General features: G+C 52.6%; 1 protein-coding gene across 5 annotated transcripts in view; it reads right to left on the bottom strand.

Annotated features, from left to right (window-relative positions):
* Positions 1-20,799, bottom strand: part of LOC105180868 (neurogenic protein mastermind) — a 94,729-nt gene extending 73,930 nt beyond the window's left edge. For 2 of the 5 annotated variants that reach the window (XM_025306078.1, XM_025306082.1), the window contains exon 1: positions 19,312-20,799. In XM_025306078.1, coding sequence (XP_025161863.1) covers positions 19,312-19,317 — 6 coding nt within the window. In that variant the 5' untranslated portion in view covers positions 19,318-20,799. The remainder of the gene's footprint in view (positions 1-19,311) is intronic. The other 3 variants (XM_025306084.1, XM_025306085.1, XM_019840362.2) reach the window with 3 other exon arrangements.
* Positions 20,800-21,006: the final 207 nt, after the last annotated feature.

Genomic DNA, 21,006 nt, shown 5'->3' with positions numbered 1-21,006 from the left:
GGGCAGCTTGGAAAAAATCTTTACAAAAATTTCCCTCGGCCGCTCCCTCCTTCTCGGCCCCGCGTCGCACCCTGCTCGTTCTCTCGCGCCGTCGACTGGGTCGTCAGCCTCGCGTTTCGAACGCGCGATCGATCGGAACCCGCTAGCTCGCTCGCTCGTTCGCGGCATAAAAAATGTATAGTCAAATTACCCCCCGCCCCCTCCTCGCCGAGCGTGGCGCGAATTGCTCATGGCGTGATCGTAATTCCGCGATTGGATTCTGCGAAATTTTCGACGGGCGCGCGCCCGGTAACGCATGTTTATGACAAATTTCGGCGGCCGCTGCGCGCGCGTCCGGCGCCCGGGCCGTCGTTAATCAGCGGCGCTTTTCTACCGCGCTGCGACAACGCGAAATGATTTAATTTCGGTCCTGCCCGAAAATCCGCGCTCTGCCGGGAACGGTAAAAATGACTCGCGTATAATGGCGCGAGCGCGGTGTTTCCGATGCGAGGCGATTTTTCCGCCGCGACCGGCGACGCCGGGCGGTGGTGGCGGGGGTCACGCACGATTACAGATGCAATTACGATATTCATCCGTGCAAATGTAAATGCAACAACACGGTGGTGGTGCCGTCGCCGCCGCCGCCAATCGCCGGTACGTGCTATTCGAACGCATCGGCTTCCGAAAGAAAAATGGATTCGCCGCTACGCGCATTACCTCCGCGCTTTTGAATATCGTTATTGCTGTAACTCGCGCTGCACGCACACGCATACGCGTGTCGGACGAGCGAGCCGGCGCGCAAACTGTCACGCTTGTTTCAAAGAATCACGGGCTTTCGAAGCACGTCGGGGTGTCAGGCGCCGCTTTACACGGGACGCTCGCACCCGTCGCTGTCCACTCGCGTTTCGATAATCAGCTGCAATAACGGAGCGTTGAAAAAAAAAAAAAAAAACATCCCGCTCGACCGATGAAAAGTTATCAGCGCGGGCAACTGCGAAGGCAAGCTGCGAAAAAATCAACGGGCAGAGACAGAAAGAGGCGGAGAGTTTTATCCGATTCCGCGGGATTCGACGCGACGGTCGAAAAATCTGCGGCGTTTCTCTTCTCGCGGAGAGCGCGCCAACGTTCCATCGACGGCCCACCCACGGCGCGCATCGCTCTCCTGACGAGGCGACGAGCGAGAATTATCAGACCGCCGGCGACCTACTGCAGACCTACTCCAGTGTCTATGAACCAGGCGCTGTACGCGGAACGGAGTAATAATGCGCGTTACAAATATGTACGACGAGTTGCACAACGCGCTCTCGCGCGACGCTCCTCCGCCACGACAATGCGCGCGTGCTTCTAGTTTCCGCGGAATCAACCGACCGCCCGACCGACCAAGCAACCAACTCACCAATCAAGCGACCATCGCATCAACCACGACCACGCACGCACGCACGCACGCACACACACACACACACACACACACACGCGCGCGAGCGCGAACGAGGACATGCAACGTCACGTACGCATCATACGGCGCTCGCTCGCTCGCTCGCTCGCTCGCTCCTGATTATGATATGTCACCGAGTGTGGCGCACACACGCGACAATGAGAGTGCCCGATAATCTCCCGCTGAAGGATTATCTCGGAGTATCTCGCTGAGAAAAATTCTCCGAGCGCTATCGGCCGAAGATCGCCCAGCAAACGTCACGACGCCAAATGGCGTGTCGTTCATATGTCATCCCCGATGTCACCGTAAATTTTTCGGCTTGATTCATACGACGTAAATGTTCGAAGGATATCCCACTCGTTTCGGGCGTCCCAGACGACCGGGCGAGCCTGCGAAATTTCTGTCTCGCACGCTGCGTCTCTCCTCGGATAAGAGCGGCGGCGGCGGCGGCGCGACCGCTCCAAGTGGCGCATATCGCCTTACGGAAAAAGTACACCGTGACGGTCATTGCAGAGCGGTTACAAACCGAAGCCCCCGCCGGCGATGTGCATCGTAGTCGCTCGGCTTCCGCGAGCACCGCGTTAATCTAGGGACGTACGAAGGCGAGAGGCGCGCCTATAATTGCGCTGGAAACGGCACGGTTAATAGGGTGTGGCGATCCTCCCCCTCCCTCGCATCCCTCCTTCGCAGCTGGTCCCCAAGTTATTACAGTCCTGTGTATTATTGATACAATTCCATTGCGCGAGAGGGAGAGAGAGAGAGAGAGAGAGAGAGGGAGGGAGGGAGAGAGAGAGAGAGAGAGAGAGAGAGAGAAAGAGAGAGAGAGAGAGAGAGAGAGAGTCCGAGTGCGCGACACGCAGAGCGGCCTTCGTTATTTCTACAAGCAACCTCGGACGTCGCGCGATTCGCGACCAGTTCCCTCCTCGTCCTCCCGGCGACGACGCTTTTCATTATTAATTTTCCCCGGCAATTACGCGGGCCCATATATCGGAGCAACTTGGAGGGCAAGGAGATATTCCTTGCCAACGGTGCGGTTGCGAAGCGTGTTACACACAGGGTGCGCCGCAATTATCGCCGCTTCTTTCGCCCGTGAATTCTCGGATCGATAGCGGATAGATTTCCCCCCGAAGAGCGAACGCTCAGCAGCTCGCGTTGCGTCTTTATTCCCGACGAAAGGAGAGGGAGGAGGAGAGAAACGACTCCGGCACGTGTTGGCCGCGGCCTTGTGATAAATTGTCGCGCAAGAAGAAAGCCGCCAGAGTCCAGCCGAGATCAAGGATAACGTCGCGGAAGACGCTCCTTTCAACGGAGCGCGATCGCACGCGCTCTGAATCGACGATCGCCGGCCGTGCGGAGTTTTTCCGCGCGATTCGAAGGGGCGACGCCGCCGACGACGAGGGCGGAGAAGCAACGTCCGGTTGATCCGGAAGCCGCTGCGAGCCGCCACCGCGAGTGAAACGGAGAGGAATCGTCGGAGGAAACTTTCTGACCCAATTTTTTCGCCGCAGTCACGTCCTTGACGAGAACTTCGTCGTGGCCTACAAAGCCGCGGCAGAATGCCGCGAAGGTGTCGGCCCGAGCAGAGAGAGAAATCACGTACGTACGTCGTTAGAGTTCAGCGCTACCTTTCCCTTCCCGGAGGTCACGTAAGAACGCGATCTCCCAGTCGCGTCCCGCGTTCGCACCAAATCGTAAATTTAAATGCGGCACAAACGGACGCGAGAGTCGCGCGCAACAATGTTCGCTCGAACGCCGCGCGAGACAACGAGACCCGTCCAGTGACGCTCTAATTAACCGAAACGTCGTCTTTATCGATCGTGCCTCCCCCCTCCCCCCCTCCCGAGCCGCTAATATTGAGCGCGATATTCGGAAATTCCGCCGCGAGTTTGGCGTAGGGTTGAATTTTGGAAGAAATTCATTTATTCTTATCCGAGCGGGGGTTTCATGTGGAAATGTGGAAATTGTGGGCGATGATTGGACGTGTGACACATTGATCAATATCCGGCGGAGAGGAGAAAAGAATATATGCAATTTTGCAGGAGCAAACACAATCATCAAGCGAATCTGCCGTCGTGTAGCGCGACGAGAGACAACTGAAAACGTCAAGAGAGAGATGTCGTCCGTCGATCGTCGAGCTCGCCCCCCCCCCCCCCTCGTTCGCTGTACAAGCGAGCTTTGCGGATGTGGGTTAGCGTGAGTGCCGAAAAGTTGGCGTATTGTCGAGCGCGACGTAGTTTATTAGCGGAGGAATATTTCGAGTGGATTCGTCGTGGCGCACGAGGCGGTACAGCGCGACAACGACGAACCGCCGCCACCCATCGTCGTTGTCCCTTGACATGTAAATTCACGTAATTATAATTACAAATCTGACGAAGCCAGACACACCGGAATCACGTGATCGCAGCGCGCGTAAGTGCCATAAATACGATACGCGAAACCGTCGCTCGGGTCGGCCGATCTTATCGCGATTGACGTCTCGCTGATATACGCTGCGTTCGAGGTTCTCTCCGCGCTCATGGCCGGGATTGATAGATGCTTTTTGTCTTTTTCCCGTTTCTCCCTACTTCTCTTTTTTTTTCTTTCCTTTTCAGTGAATCTCACGACCTCTCGATGTAGCTGCGCGCGACGCGAATTCGTTTCGTCGATTGTGCGCGGTCAGGAGCGATTTTTCTGATTTCTTCGATCTTACGCAAAGGCGCGATTTTGAGAAGCCGCGGCTACTCGTGAGGGAAATTAAGAGTGACTTTCGCATTTTCCACGACACAGCCCTCGCAAGAGAGCGAGCTCCTCTTGCAACGACGTTTCCTACGTTATCAACGCGCGTTCGATGAGAGAGAACGAGGGGAAACGCGCATCGTTAGGAAGAGACACGAGAGAAAGAGAGAGAGAGAGAGAGAGAGAGAGAGAGAGAGAGAGAGAGAGAGAGAGAGAGAGATAGGAAACGATACGCAATTTTGTCGTCGTACTTGTCGGTAATTGTTTATTTATTACGCTGTCACGCGCTCGTTGCCACGTAACTACGCCGTCTATACGGTGCTGTTCTTTTCGACTTCGCGCCGTTTCTTTTGCGTTTCGGCAACGATCAGTCTCTCCGTCCCCCCCCTCCCCCCTCCGCTCGCTCGTTCAGCCGACGCGAGACCGAGTGAATTTGAAATTCAGATATCAAAGACGACGTGGTAGTGCCGCGGCTACGCCGAACGTCGTTTACGCGAGTCTCTCTCTCTCTCTCTCTCTCTCTCTCTCTCTCTCTCTCTCTCTCTCTCTCTCTCCTTCTCCTACACACCCTGCCTTCGAGCACGCCCGCATCGGATAGGCGCGAACGATATCCTACCTCGGGACATACCGGCCTTCGCGGTCCTTCGTCCGCGAGATTGGCGGTACGATCTCTCGACGATGGCGTCGGCCATCGGCAAACATCGATTTCGGCCGCGGACGAAACGGGTCCCCGTATAGACCGCTCGATGCATACGTGCAGCGTCGGAGAAATTCGCCAAATTATTCACCACGCGCGTGGGAGGGCTCCGCTTGCGACTACCCACCCCCACGCACGCACGCACGCACGCACGCACGCACGCATGCACGCACGCGACAAGTTTTACGTATAATTCGCGTGGTGCATCGCCGATTGCGTGCACGTTATGCCGCAAACGCTTGGATGTACGAGGAGCAACCCCCGCCGCCACCACCCCCGTCGCTTATCCGACTGTCTCAGACATCGCGCTGCAGACTGCTCGCGCGATGTAATGTACACGCGCCCTCTTGCAAAATCGCTCGATACGTCGCGCGCCCGGCACGACGACGACGACGACGAGGACGACTCTGTATTCGCGCGCTCACAAGGTGGAACCCCGTGGAAAGAGCGAGGCTCGAGTAACCCCCGCATTCGATACCGCGTTCGCCCGCCTACCCACCGCGCTCGTCCCGACCCGTTCGCCAATTCGCCAATTAAACAGTTCCACGCGATATTCAAAATTAATTTCACTCGTTATCGTGTAACGCGAGCCAGTTACGCGATAGAAAATAAAATCCCACCATCGGCGCTAGAGCCACCGCGCGAGTCCGCCGGCAGGTAATGACGAGATTCTGCGCGACAATATTGCGAAAGAGCGCTCGCATCGACCCGGCCGAGAGAAATCCGCCGGCGAGCCGCGGCGGGAGGGACGCGAAATATTTCGTTTCGCGAAATGATTATCTCGCGGCCGATGTACGCGTGCGTGGTGCTTGGAGATACTCTCTCGCGGTAGCTTCCCTCAGGCTCGCGGGGGCTGGCGGTACCAGCAGCCGTACAAACCGAAATTCGACTTGGGGCTTCCTCACTCGCCGCCGTCTGTCCTCAAGCGGCCCGGCTGCGGCGAATGCGGCAGACGAAGGGAATGAGAGCGCGATTTTTCGGAGACTCGCCAAGGCGGGAAGCGCGCGCGAGAGGAAGAGCGGCAGATCGATCGGGGCTGCAACCGCCGTGGCGCTCTCGAGGCTGCAGCGGCGCTTTTCACCGTGGCGATAAATTCTGGAACTTGCAAGCTCGGGACACCGACATGCGGGGCTGCCGCCGCCGCCGCCGCCGCCGTTGCCGTTGCCGCTGCCGTGCGCGCGCGAGAGAGCCTTCGTGCAAAATATTTCAGCACCCCGGCGCAACTCGGGGCGCCGGATCCGGGGCGTCGAATTGATTATTGAACAAACAGCGTGATACCCGACTTACGCCCGTGACTGTTCTCGGAAAGAACTGCAACATGCAGGCCGCTCGTGAGCGACGTAATCGGGATTTCGTATCGCGAGAGCTCGCGATGACACGCCCGCGTCCGCGAGGCCCGATTAAACATTCAGCGGAATTACTATAATAAAGCCGCCGGCACTCGTGCAAGAGCTATTTGTCCACTATAGGGTCTCGACGGATGCCGACGGACGGCTGGGTGGAGGAGGGTGATAGGATAATTCATCGGGCGCTCCGGGGGGAAAATTTCCCTCAAGCGCAACAAAGATATTAGGTGTGTGAATTAATTCGGTCCGTTTTTTTTCTTCCAAGAAAAGACTTTAGTATGAAAAAACGTGAAAAAGTAATCAAAGTATTTGCCATCGCTTGCTATTATTTTTTATCATTTGTCTGGCAGTTGTTGCATTCCGTGACGGAAAAACGACTCGTCCTTCGAAGCGAGTCATTTCTCTATTTCTTCGTAATTGTTGAAGTGCTGGTCCGAAAGCCCGTGTGCCGTCGATCTGAACAAGTGATAATTGGATGGAGCAATGTTTGATGAATACGCCGGGTGAGGTAAACCGTCTCAAACAGGTGCTTCCAAGGTGGCCTTCACAATCTTTCCAACATGTGGGCGAGCGTTATCGTGCTGGAAGATCACTTTGTCGTTCTCTCTTTGCATATTCCGGCCGCTTATTCTTCAATGCGTTGTTTAAACAGATCAATTGTTGTTGGTAAAGTTCGGCAGTGATGGTTTGACTCTGTTTTAACACATTGCATGCGGGAAACGTACTTTTACGTTTTTTGCAGTCTGTCACTAGAGCGCGGGTCACGTAAAAGCACGTATTTAGTAGATTTGTGCTGGAGAGCGGGTATCGTATAAATACGATGGGCATTGCAAGTGTGTATGGTGTTTGTGTTGCTAGGCAACGATTTCCATTGTTTCTTTCTAGAAGTTTAGTTTGTCGAGTTATGAAAAAATATTTTTGAATAAATAGTAAAATTAAAAATTGTCTATTTTCCCCTCATTTTTAGTTCACTATTCTATATTTACTTATTGAAAAAAAATGTCGTTTTTTTTTTAAATAATCGTACAGCATATATTTAAGTGTAAAATGAACAAAGTTTCGTTGAGAAAAACGAAGTAGTTATCGATTTATTTGCGATTTTACTGAATGACCAAACTCCCGCGAAATTCACGAAAAAACGCGTAAGTCCGCGGCGAAATATACCCGCATGCAGTGTGTTAATAGTTCATGATCACTACACCCTTCTGGTCCCACCATGTACAGAATATTACTTTCTTGTCGTGAATATTCCGCTTTGGTATCGATGTGGATGGCGCTTTCCTTCCTGGGTCGCTAATGGATTTCGTTCGTTTGGGATTATCGAAATATATCCATTTCTCGTCTCCAGTCACAATACGATGCAAAAAACCTTTTCTTTTTTGCCTGGCAAGCAAGATTTCAGATATGGCTTCTCGATGTCTCTTTCGGTTCGTATGGCACCTATCTTCCTTCTTTGTAAATCTTTTCCATGGCTGCCAAACGCACAGAAATTGTTGATCGATCAATATTCAACAATCGCGCGAGCTCATGTTGCAATTGACACGGATCTTCGTCGATTAGCGCCTGCAATTCCTCGTCCTCGAACTTCTTCGGCTGACCTGGACGAGGTTTGTCATCGACATTGAAATCATCACTTTTGAAACGTCGAAACCATTCTCTGCATGATTTATCGGTGGGAGCACTTTCACCATAAGCTTCTACGAGCAGTTTATCAACTGAATATTATTGCCAGATATCAAAACTAAAAAATAAAGCCTTTCGCAGACATTAGAGGTTAGAAAATTGCATAGTACAGCAATTGACCGACCGCCAGATGAACCGAATTAATTCACACACCTAATGAAAGTAGAGAAAAATTGAAGCATTGCGAAATTTACGAGAAAGAGGCGCAAAAATTGCTGTCGCGTATCAAGAAAATTTAAATCATCGAATGGAGTGGAATCCGCACATCAAACATCGATGAGACCAAAGATTAAGATAAACAGTAGAAATTGAAGGCGGACGCAGGGAGAGGGTGCTTCGAAAATAACGACCGCCTCGTGATATTTTATTTACGTTTGCCGGGGATTTGCCGCTGCGATATTGCGCGATAATGAATAACGTTTATTACGCAATCGCGACATTTATATTGCATTTATCTCCCCCTCACCTCTCGCTCATTCTCTCTCTCTCTCTCTCTCTCTCTCTCTCTCTCTCTCTCTTCTCTTCTCTTTGACGCGCGCGCGATGAGCACTTTTTCGCGTGCGTTCGTAAAAATTCGATATCGAATTCGCGAGAGAGATGCGCGCCGCATATTATTACGGTAATTCGAGATCTTCTCCCGCGTAAAACCAAGGGACGTGTGTAAATACGAGTCCCGCGTTAAAATCGACAACATCCAGCATCGGTGGATTAATAACGGCCGGGTTTCGCCGGCCATGGCTGGTCATTCTGCGAATTATTACCACGAGTTGGAGTACGAGTTGGAAACGCGCTGCGCAGCGCTGCGCGCGTTGCAACGACGCCGCGAGCTTGCTGTGCGAGCAAACTTGCCGCGGCGCTTCGGAGCGGCTGATTCGCGCGTCGTGAAACGAGGTACACCGTCCGCGAGAGAGGCGAAGCCGGGGAAGACGGCCGCTTAATTATTCACGACGATTCTTTATTCATCGTCGCGATCTCGCCTCTCGGTGACTGATTAAAAGCAGCGCGTCGGCGACGACGGGTCGCCCACTCTCGCGGACGGAGGAGCGACTTTTGCGCGGAGCTGCAGGACCTTTGCTTTACGTAACACGCCCGTGCGAACGGCTTTGCGATAATTCCACGCGTCGATCGGTCGCTCTCCCGGCGCAGACGGATGAATAATACCTCTCTGTCTCCGGTAGCTTTCAATCACACGAGCCGCGTCGTTACGAAATACCGTTCTTTTTTCTTCTTCCCGTCGAATTACGTAACGCGCGACTTTGCAGCAGCGGGGCGGCGACGGTAGCGAGGGACAATTCAACGGCGAAGTCTCTACACGTATCTTCAACGCCGGTGTTATCAACGCTCGCGAACAGCGCGCGCGACTATCTTTCCGGAAGTTGGAAGCGATGTTTAATTCAACGGCAGGTCACCTACATCACTCACGCGCTTCGCCCGGCGTAGTCTCTGTTTTCGCTTCGTACAGTGCTCGCTGCTAGACGAGGAGGGTTGCCTTCCGAGAACGACCGGCGATCGCGAGGAGGCTCGCGTTTCCCGCGACACCCTGTACAATATACGTCAAAACGAGCAAACGCGAGCGAAGGGTTAAACGAGTATGGAGCATCGACTTTTGGGACGCGTCGCCGCGAGATATCGATTCCTTCGGCCTCCTTCGCCCTCCGTCTTTGCTCGCATCGACACGGAGAGACAGAGAAAAAAAAGAGAGAGAGAGAGAGAGAGAGAGAGAGAGAGAGAAAGAGAGAGGGTTTACATTCGCATGTCAACTGGCGAAGGGTTGCGTTGCGTGAAAATTGACGCGCGCTCGCGAAGTTCCTCATAGGGTCGCTCAGCGAGAGGGAAAGAGAGTAGGCGAGAAGGGTGAGGATCAGACGGCACGTAGGACGAAGGACGGGAATCGTTGGCGTTCGATCTCGGCGAACTTTCGAGCCCGCGAGAGCCAACTTCCGATGCGAGAGTTGTCTTTAAGTCTTTGTCACGCCGCGCGAAAAGTTTGCCGAGGCGATCGAAGCGGCGCACGGACGGCGATCGCTCTCTTCCGCCCTCCCTCTCTCTCTCTCCCTCTCTCTCTCTCTCTCTTTCGTCTTCGCGTTCTCATTTGGATCGCAGCCGTCGATGACGAGTAACCACGCCGGCGGAACGTGCAGCGGTACAATGGACGCATAATGAGACCCTGACGAGCGTCCCCCGGCTCGCATCGAGTCCTCGCAGCCGCACATACGTCGTCGTGCGCGAGGCTCCCAGCATATGAAAAATTTCGAATCGGGATGTCCAGTCCGATTCCCCAATACGGAGATTCAAGTTCGACATGTGACGTCTCGAAAACGCGACTCCAAGCGGGAGTGCCAAAGTTCTTCCGCCATTTTCCTGCTCTTCATGCTACGTCGGAATTTTATTTCTGTCTTTTTTTTTATTTTGCCGAATGCGCGACAGAGATCCGCTGCACAAGTGGGATTCTCCGTACTTTCGCTTCGATTGCCGCCGCGCGATTCAGTGATCTCAATTCTGAGACAATTTTTGGGACTCCAGTCGGAAAATACGCCGCGTCAGGGAAAATCCCGCGCGGATCTTTCTCGGACCTCCGAATGGCGAGTCGTCGCGCGCGCGCGCGCGCGCGCGCGACGAGTTAATAGCGGGAAATAAACGCCATTTTAATCCGTAATCCTCCCCCTTGCCCACCCTGATATCCCGCCAATTTGGGCGATAACTCACGGACACGGACACACACATGGATACGCTAGAGGGATAGCCGTCGAATTTCTTGCGAGTGCCTCCTTACGGCGGAGGAAACGCACAAGGCCACCGCACCCAGCTTTATTAACTCCCCGTGATTTACAGCCGCCCCTCGCGGGTGATACGTTTCCCTTCAAAATGTGCACACGCGCGCGAGTTGCAATTTAATTGCGAAAGAGTACGGGGCGGCGGATGATTTACAGCCGTTCCGTTACGCCGTCGTTCCCGATACGGCTCTCGTTACGAATCCTCGGTTACCATTTGTAATGCGCGTCCTGGGCCCGCGAGATCATGCGAACGCATCCGATCGGGGATAAAGATTAATCGGAAGGCCCTCCGAGAGGGCGACGCCTTTTCGTTACGCCGGGAGGGAGCGAGATTGATCGTGCGTACACGGAAGAAAGAAACGAGAAGCGTGATTCGCGCGTGATTTCGGCAGGGAGAATCTCACCGGTCAACTTTGCTGGCGTCGACTGGAAATCTATGATTCGCGAGACGAATATCGGGCTAATTATAGGTCTCTCCGTTATTAATTCGTCGCTGCGGAATGCGGGTCACGTCATACGCGAGTCACTCGCTTGAAATACCAAGAAAGTACAAAGTACACGCGTATTTGCGAATATAGCCGGCGATACGGCGTTATCGATTTAGTATTACGGAAGCCGTACCGAGGATATAACTCGACCAGACAGCACACTACGCGAGTATCCGTAATTATTATTGTCTTACGATGACGCAAACAATCCAAGTCCGCAGGCTCAATTATCCTGACTAAAATCTCATCGTTTCTGCCGCTATGCGACATATCCGATCGTACCCTCCAAAAGCGCTCTCTCTCTCTCTCTCTCTCTCTCTCTCTCTCTCTGTCTCACTTGATATCTCGATTTATTCATCATCCCTCGAAATATACGTCGCGCTCTCCCCGCGCAAGAGCCGCCCGGTCGAAAAGACGAGAGTCACGTCTCGCTTGTGCGAATGAGAAATCCCTGCGAAATATGTCCCCTCGCAACAACTCTTGTGACGGGATTTTCGAAAATTGAGCCTCAACGCAGATCGCCGGACGAGGCAAGACCGGTCTTCGGACGCAATCGCGTCGCGAGAGCCGTTAGGCGTCTTGGAGGATCGCCAGACGGTCGGTCCGGGAGGAGGACTCAACGAGCCGCGAATTTGCAAATTCGATCACCGCTTCTCCCCTGCCGGTCAGGACCTGCGCGCGCGCGAGGTAAACGCGCGACAAGGCGATACGTGTGGACTCGGTGGGCTCGGTAGGTAGATAGATAGGTAGATAGGTAGATAGGTAGGTAGGTAGGTAGGTAGGTAGGTAGGTAGGTAGGTAGGTAGGTAGGTGGGTGGGTGGGTGGGTGGGTGGGTGGGTAGGTAGGTATACGTAGTCGAGCGCGAGTTCAGGCCAAAGTCTAACAGACACGACACACCTCCGACCTTCCTATCGATCTGCGGCCGGAGGTTTTACGCGTCCTCCACCCTCCGTAAGCTCGACGACCCTCCGCCACCCTCTCTCTGTCTGACTCTATATATATACATATCTCTCTCCCCCCTCTCTCTCTCTCTCTCCCTCTCTCTCTCTCCCTCTCTCTCTCTCTCTCTCTTTCCCTCCCTCTCCCCCTCTCGCTCACAGCCGTAACCCTCTTTCGCCCTCTCTCTCTCTCTCTCCCTCTCTCTGTTTCTCGTTCCCTCGGTGCCCAAGTCCTGGCGAGAAGGAAAGGCGAACCTGCCGAGCCCCTCGCCATAAGAGCGAGTTTCTCGTCCACCTCCTCCGCCACTACCACCTCCTGCTCTCGGCCCCCCTCCCCCCTGTCGCCCGTGCTCCCTCTCGCCCTGTAGTCCGCCGCACTCGCAACCCCGCACCCTCGCAACCCGTTTCTATCGCACCCCTCGTCACCTACGGGCTCGCAAGCGAGGGGAGAGAAAAAGGAAGACGGAGCGGCGGCGCGGAGAGAAAGAGAGCCAATAATGCGTCTTTACGACTCCGCGCTTTCGCAACACCAGCCACGCCAGCTATGCGCGCACCGCGGCCGTTCTCGATTTGATTTAAAGACGAGCTGCCGCTTTAGCGCCTCGCGCATGGACCGAGATATATCGCGCGGCTCGTGAGAGAGATCGACCGCCGCGCGGAAATATTGTCCGGATTTCTCTCGCAGGAGCGTCGAAATTACGTTCGCGGGCTCCTGGATCAAGATAGTCGATAGTCTCTCTCCTCGGCGCGCTTGTAAATTTCAACGAGCGCAATTTCTAACTGCGAGACGGACGAATGACACATTTGTGGTTCTCTTTTCTGGTTTGACTTTTTTTCGTTCGCACGGGGTGCGCACGACCCGCAAGATATCAAAGATGAATAAGGCATTATTTAAATAATACAACCGAGCTGCGATACGCGTTAATATGATCGTTCTCCCTCTTTCTTCTCATTTTGTCCAAGGGTCCGATTTTTACCTGCACGAGAGTTCGAAGATGGATAAAGCGTTATCTAAAAAATAAATAGCCGAGTCTTGATTCGCGTTAATGTGGTATTCTCTCTTTTTTTCGTATTCTAATCAAGGGTCCGCATGATTCCGGCCTGAACAATTTCAAAGATGGATGAAGCGTTATCCAAACAGGCGAGCCACGTGACACACGTTAACGCGATTCATTCGAATGAAGGGAGAGAAGGAAAACGTGCGGGCAACAGTACAGCGTATAATTCTCACGCAACGACCTACGTGGGCTGACCGACTTTGGCGCTCTTTACCTGCAAATTTTCCACGGATTTAAAATATACGTATGTGTGACCGTAACTGTCACTAGCCGTTTGCCACCTAAAAATATAGGTACGTGCCTAACGACCCCATGCATTTCCCTCGCCGATAGGTACAAAAGCTGATGCTTCGATGATGACGAAATCTTCGTCAAAAACCGATTTCCGCGCCAAACGTTTCGTCAAAGAGAGCCCCGAGGTCCGAGACGCGAGAGAGTCTCGAGGCGTTCTCTGTATAAATAAGCGCGGCGATGCGCGGGAGACGTGCGCGAATAATGAATTCGGCCGATCTTCGTGAAAGTGGGAGCTATCGCGAAACGACGCGTCAAGGAGGCGCGCGACCGCGCCGCCCCCGCCGCCTCGATTCTCTCCTCCTTCCTCCTCTCGCTCCCTCACTCGAAATATCTCCGTTACCGGACGCGAGGAGCGCGAGCGCGAGCGCGCGCGGCATGGCCAAAGTCCAGAAAACTGAAACCAGAAATTCCCGAGCGCTCGGTATTTCTGGACACGGCGCTCGCGCGGGAATTCATGGCCGGAACGGCTTTTCGTCACGCTGGAAATTAGTTGGAGTCGCCACACGGGGCTCATCGGCTCGTAAAGCGCCGCGATTCGCGCGGGGAGCCGGTTGCGCGCCGAAGGCGGCTTCTTTCCTGCCTCCTCGTCGCGTCTCGGCGACGTGACGGAGGAAACGACGCCGCAATCGATGACGCGGCCCCGTCGAGCCATTAATTTTCACGTGCTCATACCGATCGTCGCGCAGAGTCTCTTCCGCGATGCGCGGCAGTCTACGTGAAGCGGAGCAGAACTCGTTTACAAGTCTGCATTCGCGATATATTTTCGCGCGGATTTTGCCACAATCTTCGTATGAAAATGATGAGTGAGAGAGAGAGAGAGAGAGAGAGAGAGAGACGCGCGTAAAAATAGAGAGGCGATCAAAGTTAGCTCGAGAGGAGGCGAGCGAAATGCGAGAAAAAAAGCGCTTACACGCGGACTAATGTCGCGAGCTACGAGGAAAAGAGAGCTCCCAAAGGCGGAGAGAGAGAGAGAGAGAGAGAGGGAGGGAGAGGGAGAGAGAGGGAGAGAGAGAGAGAGAGAGAGAGAGAGAGGGGGGGAGAGGAGAGAGCCGCTGAATGAGGCGACGAATGAGTGCGTATCGGTGCGGTCACGTATTCGGCCGCGCGTCTCGATACGCGTCATCGCGCATCCGCCGCGTCCTGAGGCACGGTATTAACGCGCGGCGGCGCACGAGTCACGAATCACGATTATTTCGGACGGGCTCTCTTCTGGCCGCGCGCACACTTCGCGGCACTGCTCGTGCATGTTTCTTTCTTTCCTCGTCGTCGCCCCGCCGCTGCACCGTCGCCTCGTCTCCGACGCGAAGGCTAAATATATCTTTTACGGACACACGCGGGAGACTGAATCGACAGAACCGCGGAGCGAGAGAGACGCCGGGCTCTCTCGTTTAAAACGTAGCCTAATAACACAATCAAGGTCGCCGAGTGTATTTTCGTGATCCAAATCGAGAAGTTCGCGAGGCCGCTTTTTCGAAAACGTGGAACGTCGGCAGCGCTATTTCTTGAGACATCTCAAAACGAGTCATTTGTATTTCTTTTAATTTCGTTTGCACCTGCGAACCGGTTCGAAGATACAGCATTTTTCAATTATACGTTCAAATACCGTTTTAGCGTTTTAGTCGTGTGAAAAATTCTCTACCGAATTCCCGTTGGCCGTCTTGAGGCCGTCTTAAGAAATAGCGGAAATACCGTTTTGGCGTCATATCAGAAATTCTATATTATTAATTTTTAATTTTCTTTAAGCCAGTTTCCGAGTTCACATCGGTGGAATCGCGCCCAGACGCAAGACACACGCACGGATTCTGCACCTACTTGGAGCCGTCCAGATAGAAGGATCGTCATTAGCGCAAAGTGGAAAACCGTAATTAGCAGGGACGCACACTTACAACTATGTACTTACAAAGCAAGAATATCGATGGTGTATGCAGCTCGCGAACACTCGCTCTCCTTTCCAAAGTAAATTCGGATCACAGTGAACTGATGGGATCGCCGCTTGTTACACATATGTGGTCTATTCTCGCACGAGTCTCATCTACTACTGCGACTGATACCCTTCGTTGACCAGAACTTACTACTAAATGACCTGAACAGCCGCTCACTGACTTAACTGAACCCAACTGAGGCAGGTATGAACTTTTTGTTTTGCACGAACTAGTGTTAGGTAGGGAAAGGGCTAACAAACAAAGAATGACCTTTCGTCTGGAACGTGTCGATCGTCTATTGGTTAGCCAATGGCTCCATTCAGGAGACTCAACAGTTGGACAACATTACTAGAATTTCCACTGAATCTCGCTCCTGACTGATAAATACTTCTGGGTCTACGAAGAATCTAAAAGAATGCTCCAGTCACAGACAATATCACTTAGCGCTCTCTGATCACTTTGTTCTACTGAACTACGCGGCTAATGAGAGACCGAAGTTGTATCTACCTATGAATAATGATACCTATTTACAAATAACGATTGCCACTTTCATGGATATATTTGAGAAGGATATATTTTAGAATGTTTTAGAATTTTACACAATGTTAGTTACAATGTCAGACTTTTCTTTATAAATGATTATCGATAACTGATGACTCGAAAGTTCCATTCTTAACTCAACAATGAGTTCGTTATTGGGGCAGGAATGCTATACGAAACCCTTTCTCCTTTCAGCCAATAATGTCGTTCTCAACCGTTTCTACATCATATTGTATGTGAAGGAATAAAGAAAAAAAAACAGGTCTTAAAAAACTTTACAAAATCTTACTAAAATAAAGACGGAAAAAAAAAGGAATTGGCAAAACTTTGGGTTTTTTGTTTAGAATCATTTGATTGAAACATTATATTTTAAACTTGAATTCGACGCGTCATCCGGCCGCGATCGCCATTGTGCGAGATTATAACGCGAGATATCGCCAAATTGAACCGCGAGTCGCCGAGACGTGCAGCTCACGTCGCGGACGGCAGTAATTCCCTCTTGAACTTTGCACGTGTCGATACGTACGCACGCATGAATCAGTTTCGTGCGTCCGATACGAAGATACGCACGTAGTAGCATCGATATGCGCGAGTCTCCTGCGGTATTAAAAGAATATCTCAAGGCCGGAGCGGAATTCCACGGAGGAATAATACTCAGACGCGTCGGGTGGATCGAGCGAGACAGAGACAGAGAGAAAGAAAGAAAGAAGGACACAGAGAGAAGGGGCAAGAAAGAGGAAAGAGAGATACGCTGACTTTCCTCAATGTCACTACGCATCAACAGCGATTCGTTCTCGTCCTCGTTATCGCGCGCTCCTGACTTTCCCGATAACGGCCCTACACCGTCCACGGCAACGTCGCATCGATCGCTGATAGAGCGAGAGATTCGTGCACGCACCGACGAGGAGACGCAGCACCGAAGGCCTCCGTTCGCATAACGCGCTCCGTTCCATCGCCGGCTTGTTCGTTTCCGTTGGTTGCTTCGACGCACAACGCAGCGCGTAATCAAGTGGTATAAATAATTCCGACGCACAGCCATGAGGCTGTCGGTCGGTCTAACGAACAAACGAACGAACGAACGAACGATCGAACGAACGAACGAACGAACGAACGAACGAACGAACGAACGAACGAATGGAACTATCCCTCGTTTGTTCGTTCGTTCGTTGATTTGTTCGTGTGGGGTTTAATCCCCCGTTATGACACGCCGGAAATCGGAATGCCACGCCACCACCCGCGTCATCGCGCGCGCTGAAAACAACCCCCGCAATTTGCTCCTACGACTCTTCCCTCTCTCTCTCTCTCTCTCTCTCTCTCTCTCTCTCTCTCTCTCTCTTTCTTCACTCTCTGTGACGTCTGCCTTAGCAATTTTCATTTGAAAGCCGATTACAATAAAAGCCAGATATTGTTCCGATGGATACATATTTTCGTCGGTCGCGAGAGAATGTTTGGAGCTTCCGTGGGTGTGCGAGAGGGCTTTGTGCAAACAAGTACGAGTACACGCTTAAACAATCGAATGTTCGATTCAGCGGTGTTCCTCTGGCGGCATTCGCGATCGTAAGGTGTGTTCCTCGGGTTAATGTTAATTGAGCTCTAAGTGACGCGAATAAACGCGATGTTTACTGCGCACGCGACTTCAGCTGGAGATTAATGCGCCGACTTAATGCGCGCGCTTAATTCGACTGAATTAGAAACGGTAATTAAAGGATCGTACAAATTGGAATTCTCCCGATAAGTACCGCGCGTACAGACCGACCACCAAGAAAACTGGCTTTACACGGATAATAGCTATGAACTAGAACCCGGCAAACCACGTTGGAAGCACAGTTACGTTAATATCGCTAGACTAATTTTGACTCATCGGTGAAATGCGGAAGATAACGGAATCCGCTTGCGGATTTTTGCGTCGCGGATTTTCATGCCCCCCGGGCGTACTCGAAGCTCATGCCGGACTCGACGTCCACACTCGTTGATAACGATAAGTATCAACATTATTTCCAGCATACTCAAGCAATGACATTTACTAAATTTATCCACGGAATTTATTTACTCACTCTTCTACGAACCTCCGTGGAAGGTTTTCACGTTCTTACATTTTCTTATTTCTTAATTTCTACGTAGCAGTTTGTGCCTGCAATTGGTTGTGTCGAGACGCTAAGTCAGCAGGGGACAAGCAATAAACAATACGATAAAGGAACCCAAAACTGGGTAGATTTCTCTTCTCTAAAATACCAGTTAAGGCACGCAGAAAAATATATTTTCTAACAGACTAACGCCGGACTTGCAAGCCGGTCATTAGTGCAACGGACCCAGTGTATCAAGGACAAAGAAGAGAACGTGAAAAAGAGAGAGAGAGAGAGAGAGAGAGAGAGAGAGAGAGAGAGAGAGAGAGAGAGAGAGAAAGCGTAGAATGTCCGCACGCGAGACATGGAGCGCAATGGATGCTTCTATTATCGGTCGCTCGACCGCTGAGATGCCGTTAGACGACGGTCAATCTATTGTCCTACGTGTGCGCATGCAATCCCAGTCGCTTCCCTCCGTGAGAGAGCGGGAGGGAAAAATTGTGAGAGAGGGAGAGGGAGAGGGAGGCGTGTGCGAGTGAACGAGCGGATGAACGAACGGGCGAACGAACGAACGAACGAACGAACGAACGAACGAACGAACGAACGAACGAACAAACGAACGTGCGAGACTTCGGCCAGGCGACAGAATTAGCTCGTCGCGCTGTACGAGGAAAATCGGTGCTCGGTCGCGATGCCTTCTCGGCATTGTTGTTCGCCGCGGCAGCCTTCATACGATATTATCAAATTTATGATAGCGTACGCTCAAGCATCCGGCCCTCGTTCGATTTCTTTAAACGGTTATCGCTGACTCCAACGCCAACGAAGAGACGTGAGTTTTCTTCTGTGTTGTTTGCTCCTTTTAGAAGAGTCGCGCTCGACGAAACAAAAATAACACGTACCTTTAGGGTCGGTTGGAACATAACGATGTGCAGGAAAGATCTACCTGACTGTTGACTTCGAGCGGAGTGAATGACCCTGAACTACCGAGCGCTAAGCTTAATGGCGAGAAAATTCCAATCATCGTACATGGAAAAGAGAGAGCAACGTGTTCATCGGAGCCCTCGGAATGATTCTACGAAACGCAAATAAAGCCTACATTTACAGCAATGGCGGGTGAATGGAATCGAAAGGGTGAATCACTTCCGCTCTCTTCAGCAGTAGTAACGCAAGAAAGATCAAGTCGATCGCTCTAAATCAGGTTCATCTTACGTCCCATCGCCGCGCGCTTTCCCCGAGAGAGACGCAAATTTCAATCTGATCCGATCAACACCGGCGGCGGTCCAATGGCCTTACGAACCAATTAAGAGTGAGGAAGAGTGAGAATTTTTTTTGTATACTTTCGTACAAATAGCTACAGCTTGAAAACATCTAAACATACCATCATTCCAGGTAGTTAAATGTGGCAACCATTTGGCCAAAGATGAATTTCCTACTGCGAAGACAAGCGACGCGAAGACCCTGGCTGTGAGCCTAGCATATCGCTGAGGAAGCCTGCAAACTTTCTCGAATGCTGTCCTTGGCTGTCGTCGACGTGACAAATTTCTTTCCGAAATAACTGTTCACTTTTCCTTTCGTCCGTTAGACACCAACGAAACACTTCATTCCCGTCTCTCTCTCTCTCTCTCTCTCTCTCTCTCTCTCTCTCTCTCTCTCTCACAGGCCCGACGAGGATGAAGAATATTCTGCTCCTTCGCTCGTTGCGACGTTTCCGTAAAACGCTGCACCGACACGTGTAATACAACCACTACGTCGCAGTTTGCAAACGTTAAGAAATGGCGCGTTCACACCAGCGCGCGCGCGCGCGCGCTTAACGTACTCTCTCGTGCCGACGATGAGTCGGAAGCTCGATGACGTCCGACTACCGCTGGAACGACCGCGGGAGGAAAAAGCGCGATAAGCCGCGCCGAGGAGTCCTCTCTTAATTCGCCCGCGCTCTCAACCGCCGTTCAAGTGTCACTCAACCCTTGCGCGCCGCGTCCACGTTCTCGGATCGCGCGCGATTTCCCGAAGGATCTAGTCCGCGAAACGTAATGCCCATTCTAACGATTTGACTAGCTATCACCGTCGACGCACTCACACATCGACACGGTTTCTGTGCGCACAGAACTTCCGCCCGGCGTGACAGCTCGGATTCGTTGGTTCCGATTTGCTTCTCCGCTTGCGTCCTACAGCGCGGCGAGCCGCTTGGTCCTCAAGAACAGTCGGTGCCGAGGAAGCCGAAGTCCTCGAAAACGGGCCGAAAACGCCGAAAGGCGTCCTCCGCGGCCACCGGAGATGAGATCTCGCGCGAGTTCCCCCGCTGGAAGCACAATTTCCGCCCCGTCGATCGAGCGGCGTACGCAACGCAGCGGCCAAAAGAGAGAGAGAGAGAGAGACAGAGAGACAGAGAGAGAGACACTCGCTTATCGGCGCGACGCTCACGCGTAATCGTCCTCCGTCGAGGCGCGGACGCTCGCAAGGGAGCTTCCGCCGAGCGCGCTTCGATTTTTAGCCGCGTAAATCGTCAACAGGTGGTTTTCCGGCCGCCGCTGCCGCCGCCGACGCGGAATACGCGCGCGGACGAACCTCCGCCGCGACGACGTCGAGACCGGACGCACCGGATCGCGCCTGTGGAACAGCTGATCGTCGCCCGCTCCTCCTCGGCGGCGGGAGAAGCTGGCGAAGGCCGAGACGCCAGCGAGACCGAGCGACTTCCCCGCCGCCGGCTCCTCGCGCCTTGCCACGGAATGAGTCCCGTTGCGGTTCCGGTCACCGAGAGGCGCACATCCAGTAACACTGCTGCGCGAAACGTGACCTGCTCTCGTACGGTCCTTTCCTCCGCTCTGCTCTCTCTCTCTCTCTCTCTCTCTCTCTTTCTCGTCTTTCTCTGTCTCTCCTTTTCCCGGATCTTTTCTTCTTCTGTCTTTCTCTCTCTCTCTCTCTCTCTCTCTCTCTCTCTCTCTCTCTCTCTCTCCTTCTGTCTCTTTCTCTGCGACCGAAACAACGTCGACGTTTCGTTCCTGCTCAACCTGTGCGCTCTCGCAGCACACACGAGGAAACACACCTCTCTCACTCGTGCTCCGAGATTATTTTC

Source organism: Harpegnathos saltator, unplaced genomic scaffold, assembly GCF_003227715.2.
Source record: "Harpegnathos saltator strain DR-91 unplaced genomic scaffold, Hsal_v8.6 scaffold122, whole genome shotgun sequence".
In the NCBI taxonomy this organism is placed as follows: Eukaryota; Metazoa; Arthropoda; class Insecta; order Hymenoptera; family Formicidae; genus Harpegnathos; species Harpegnathos saltator.
Note: the sequence above shows the minus strand (reverse complement) of the source record. Positions and strands in the feature narration are given on the sequence as shown.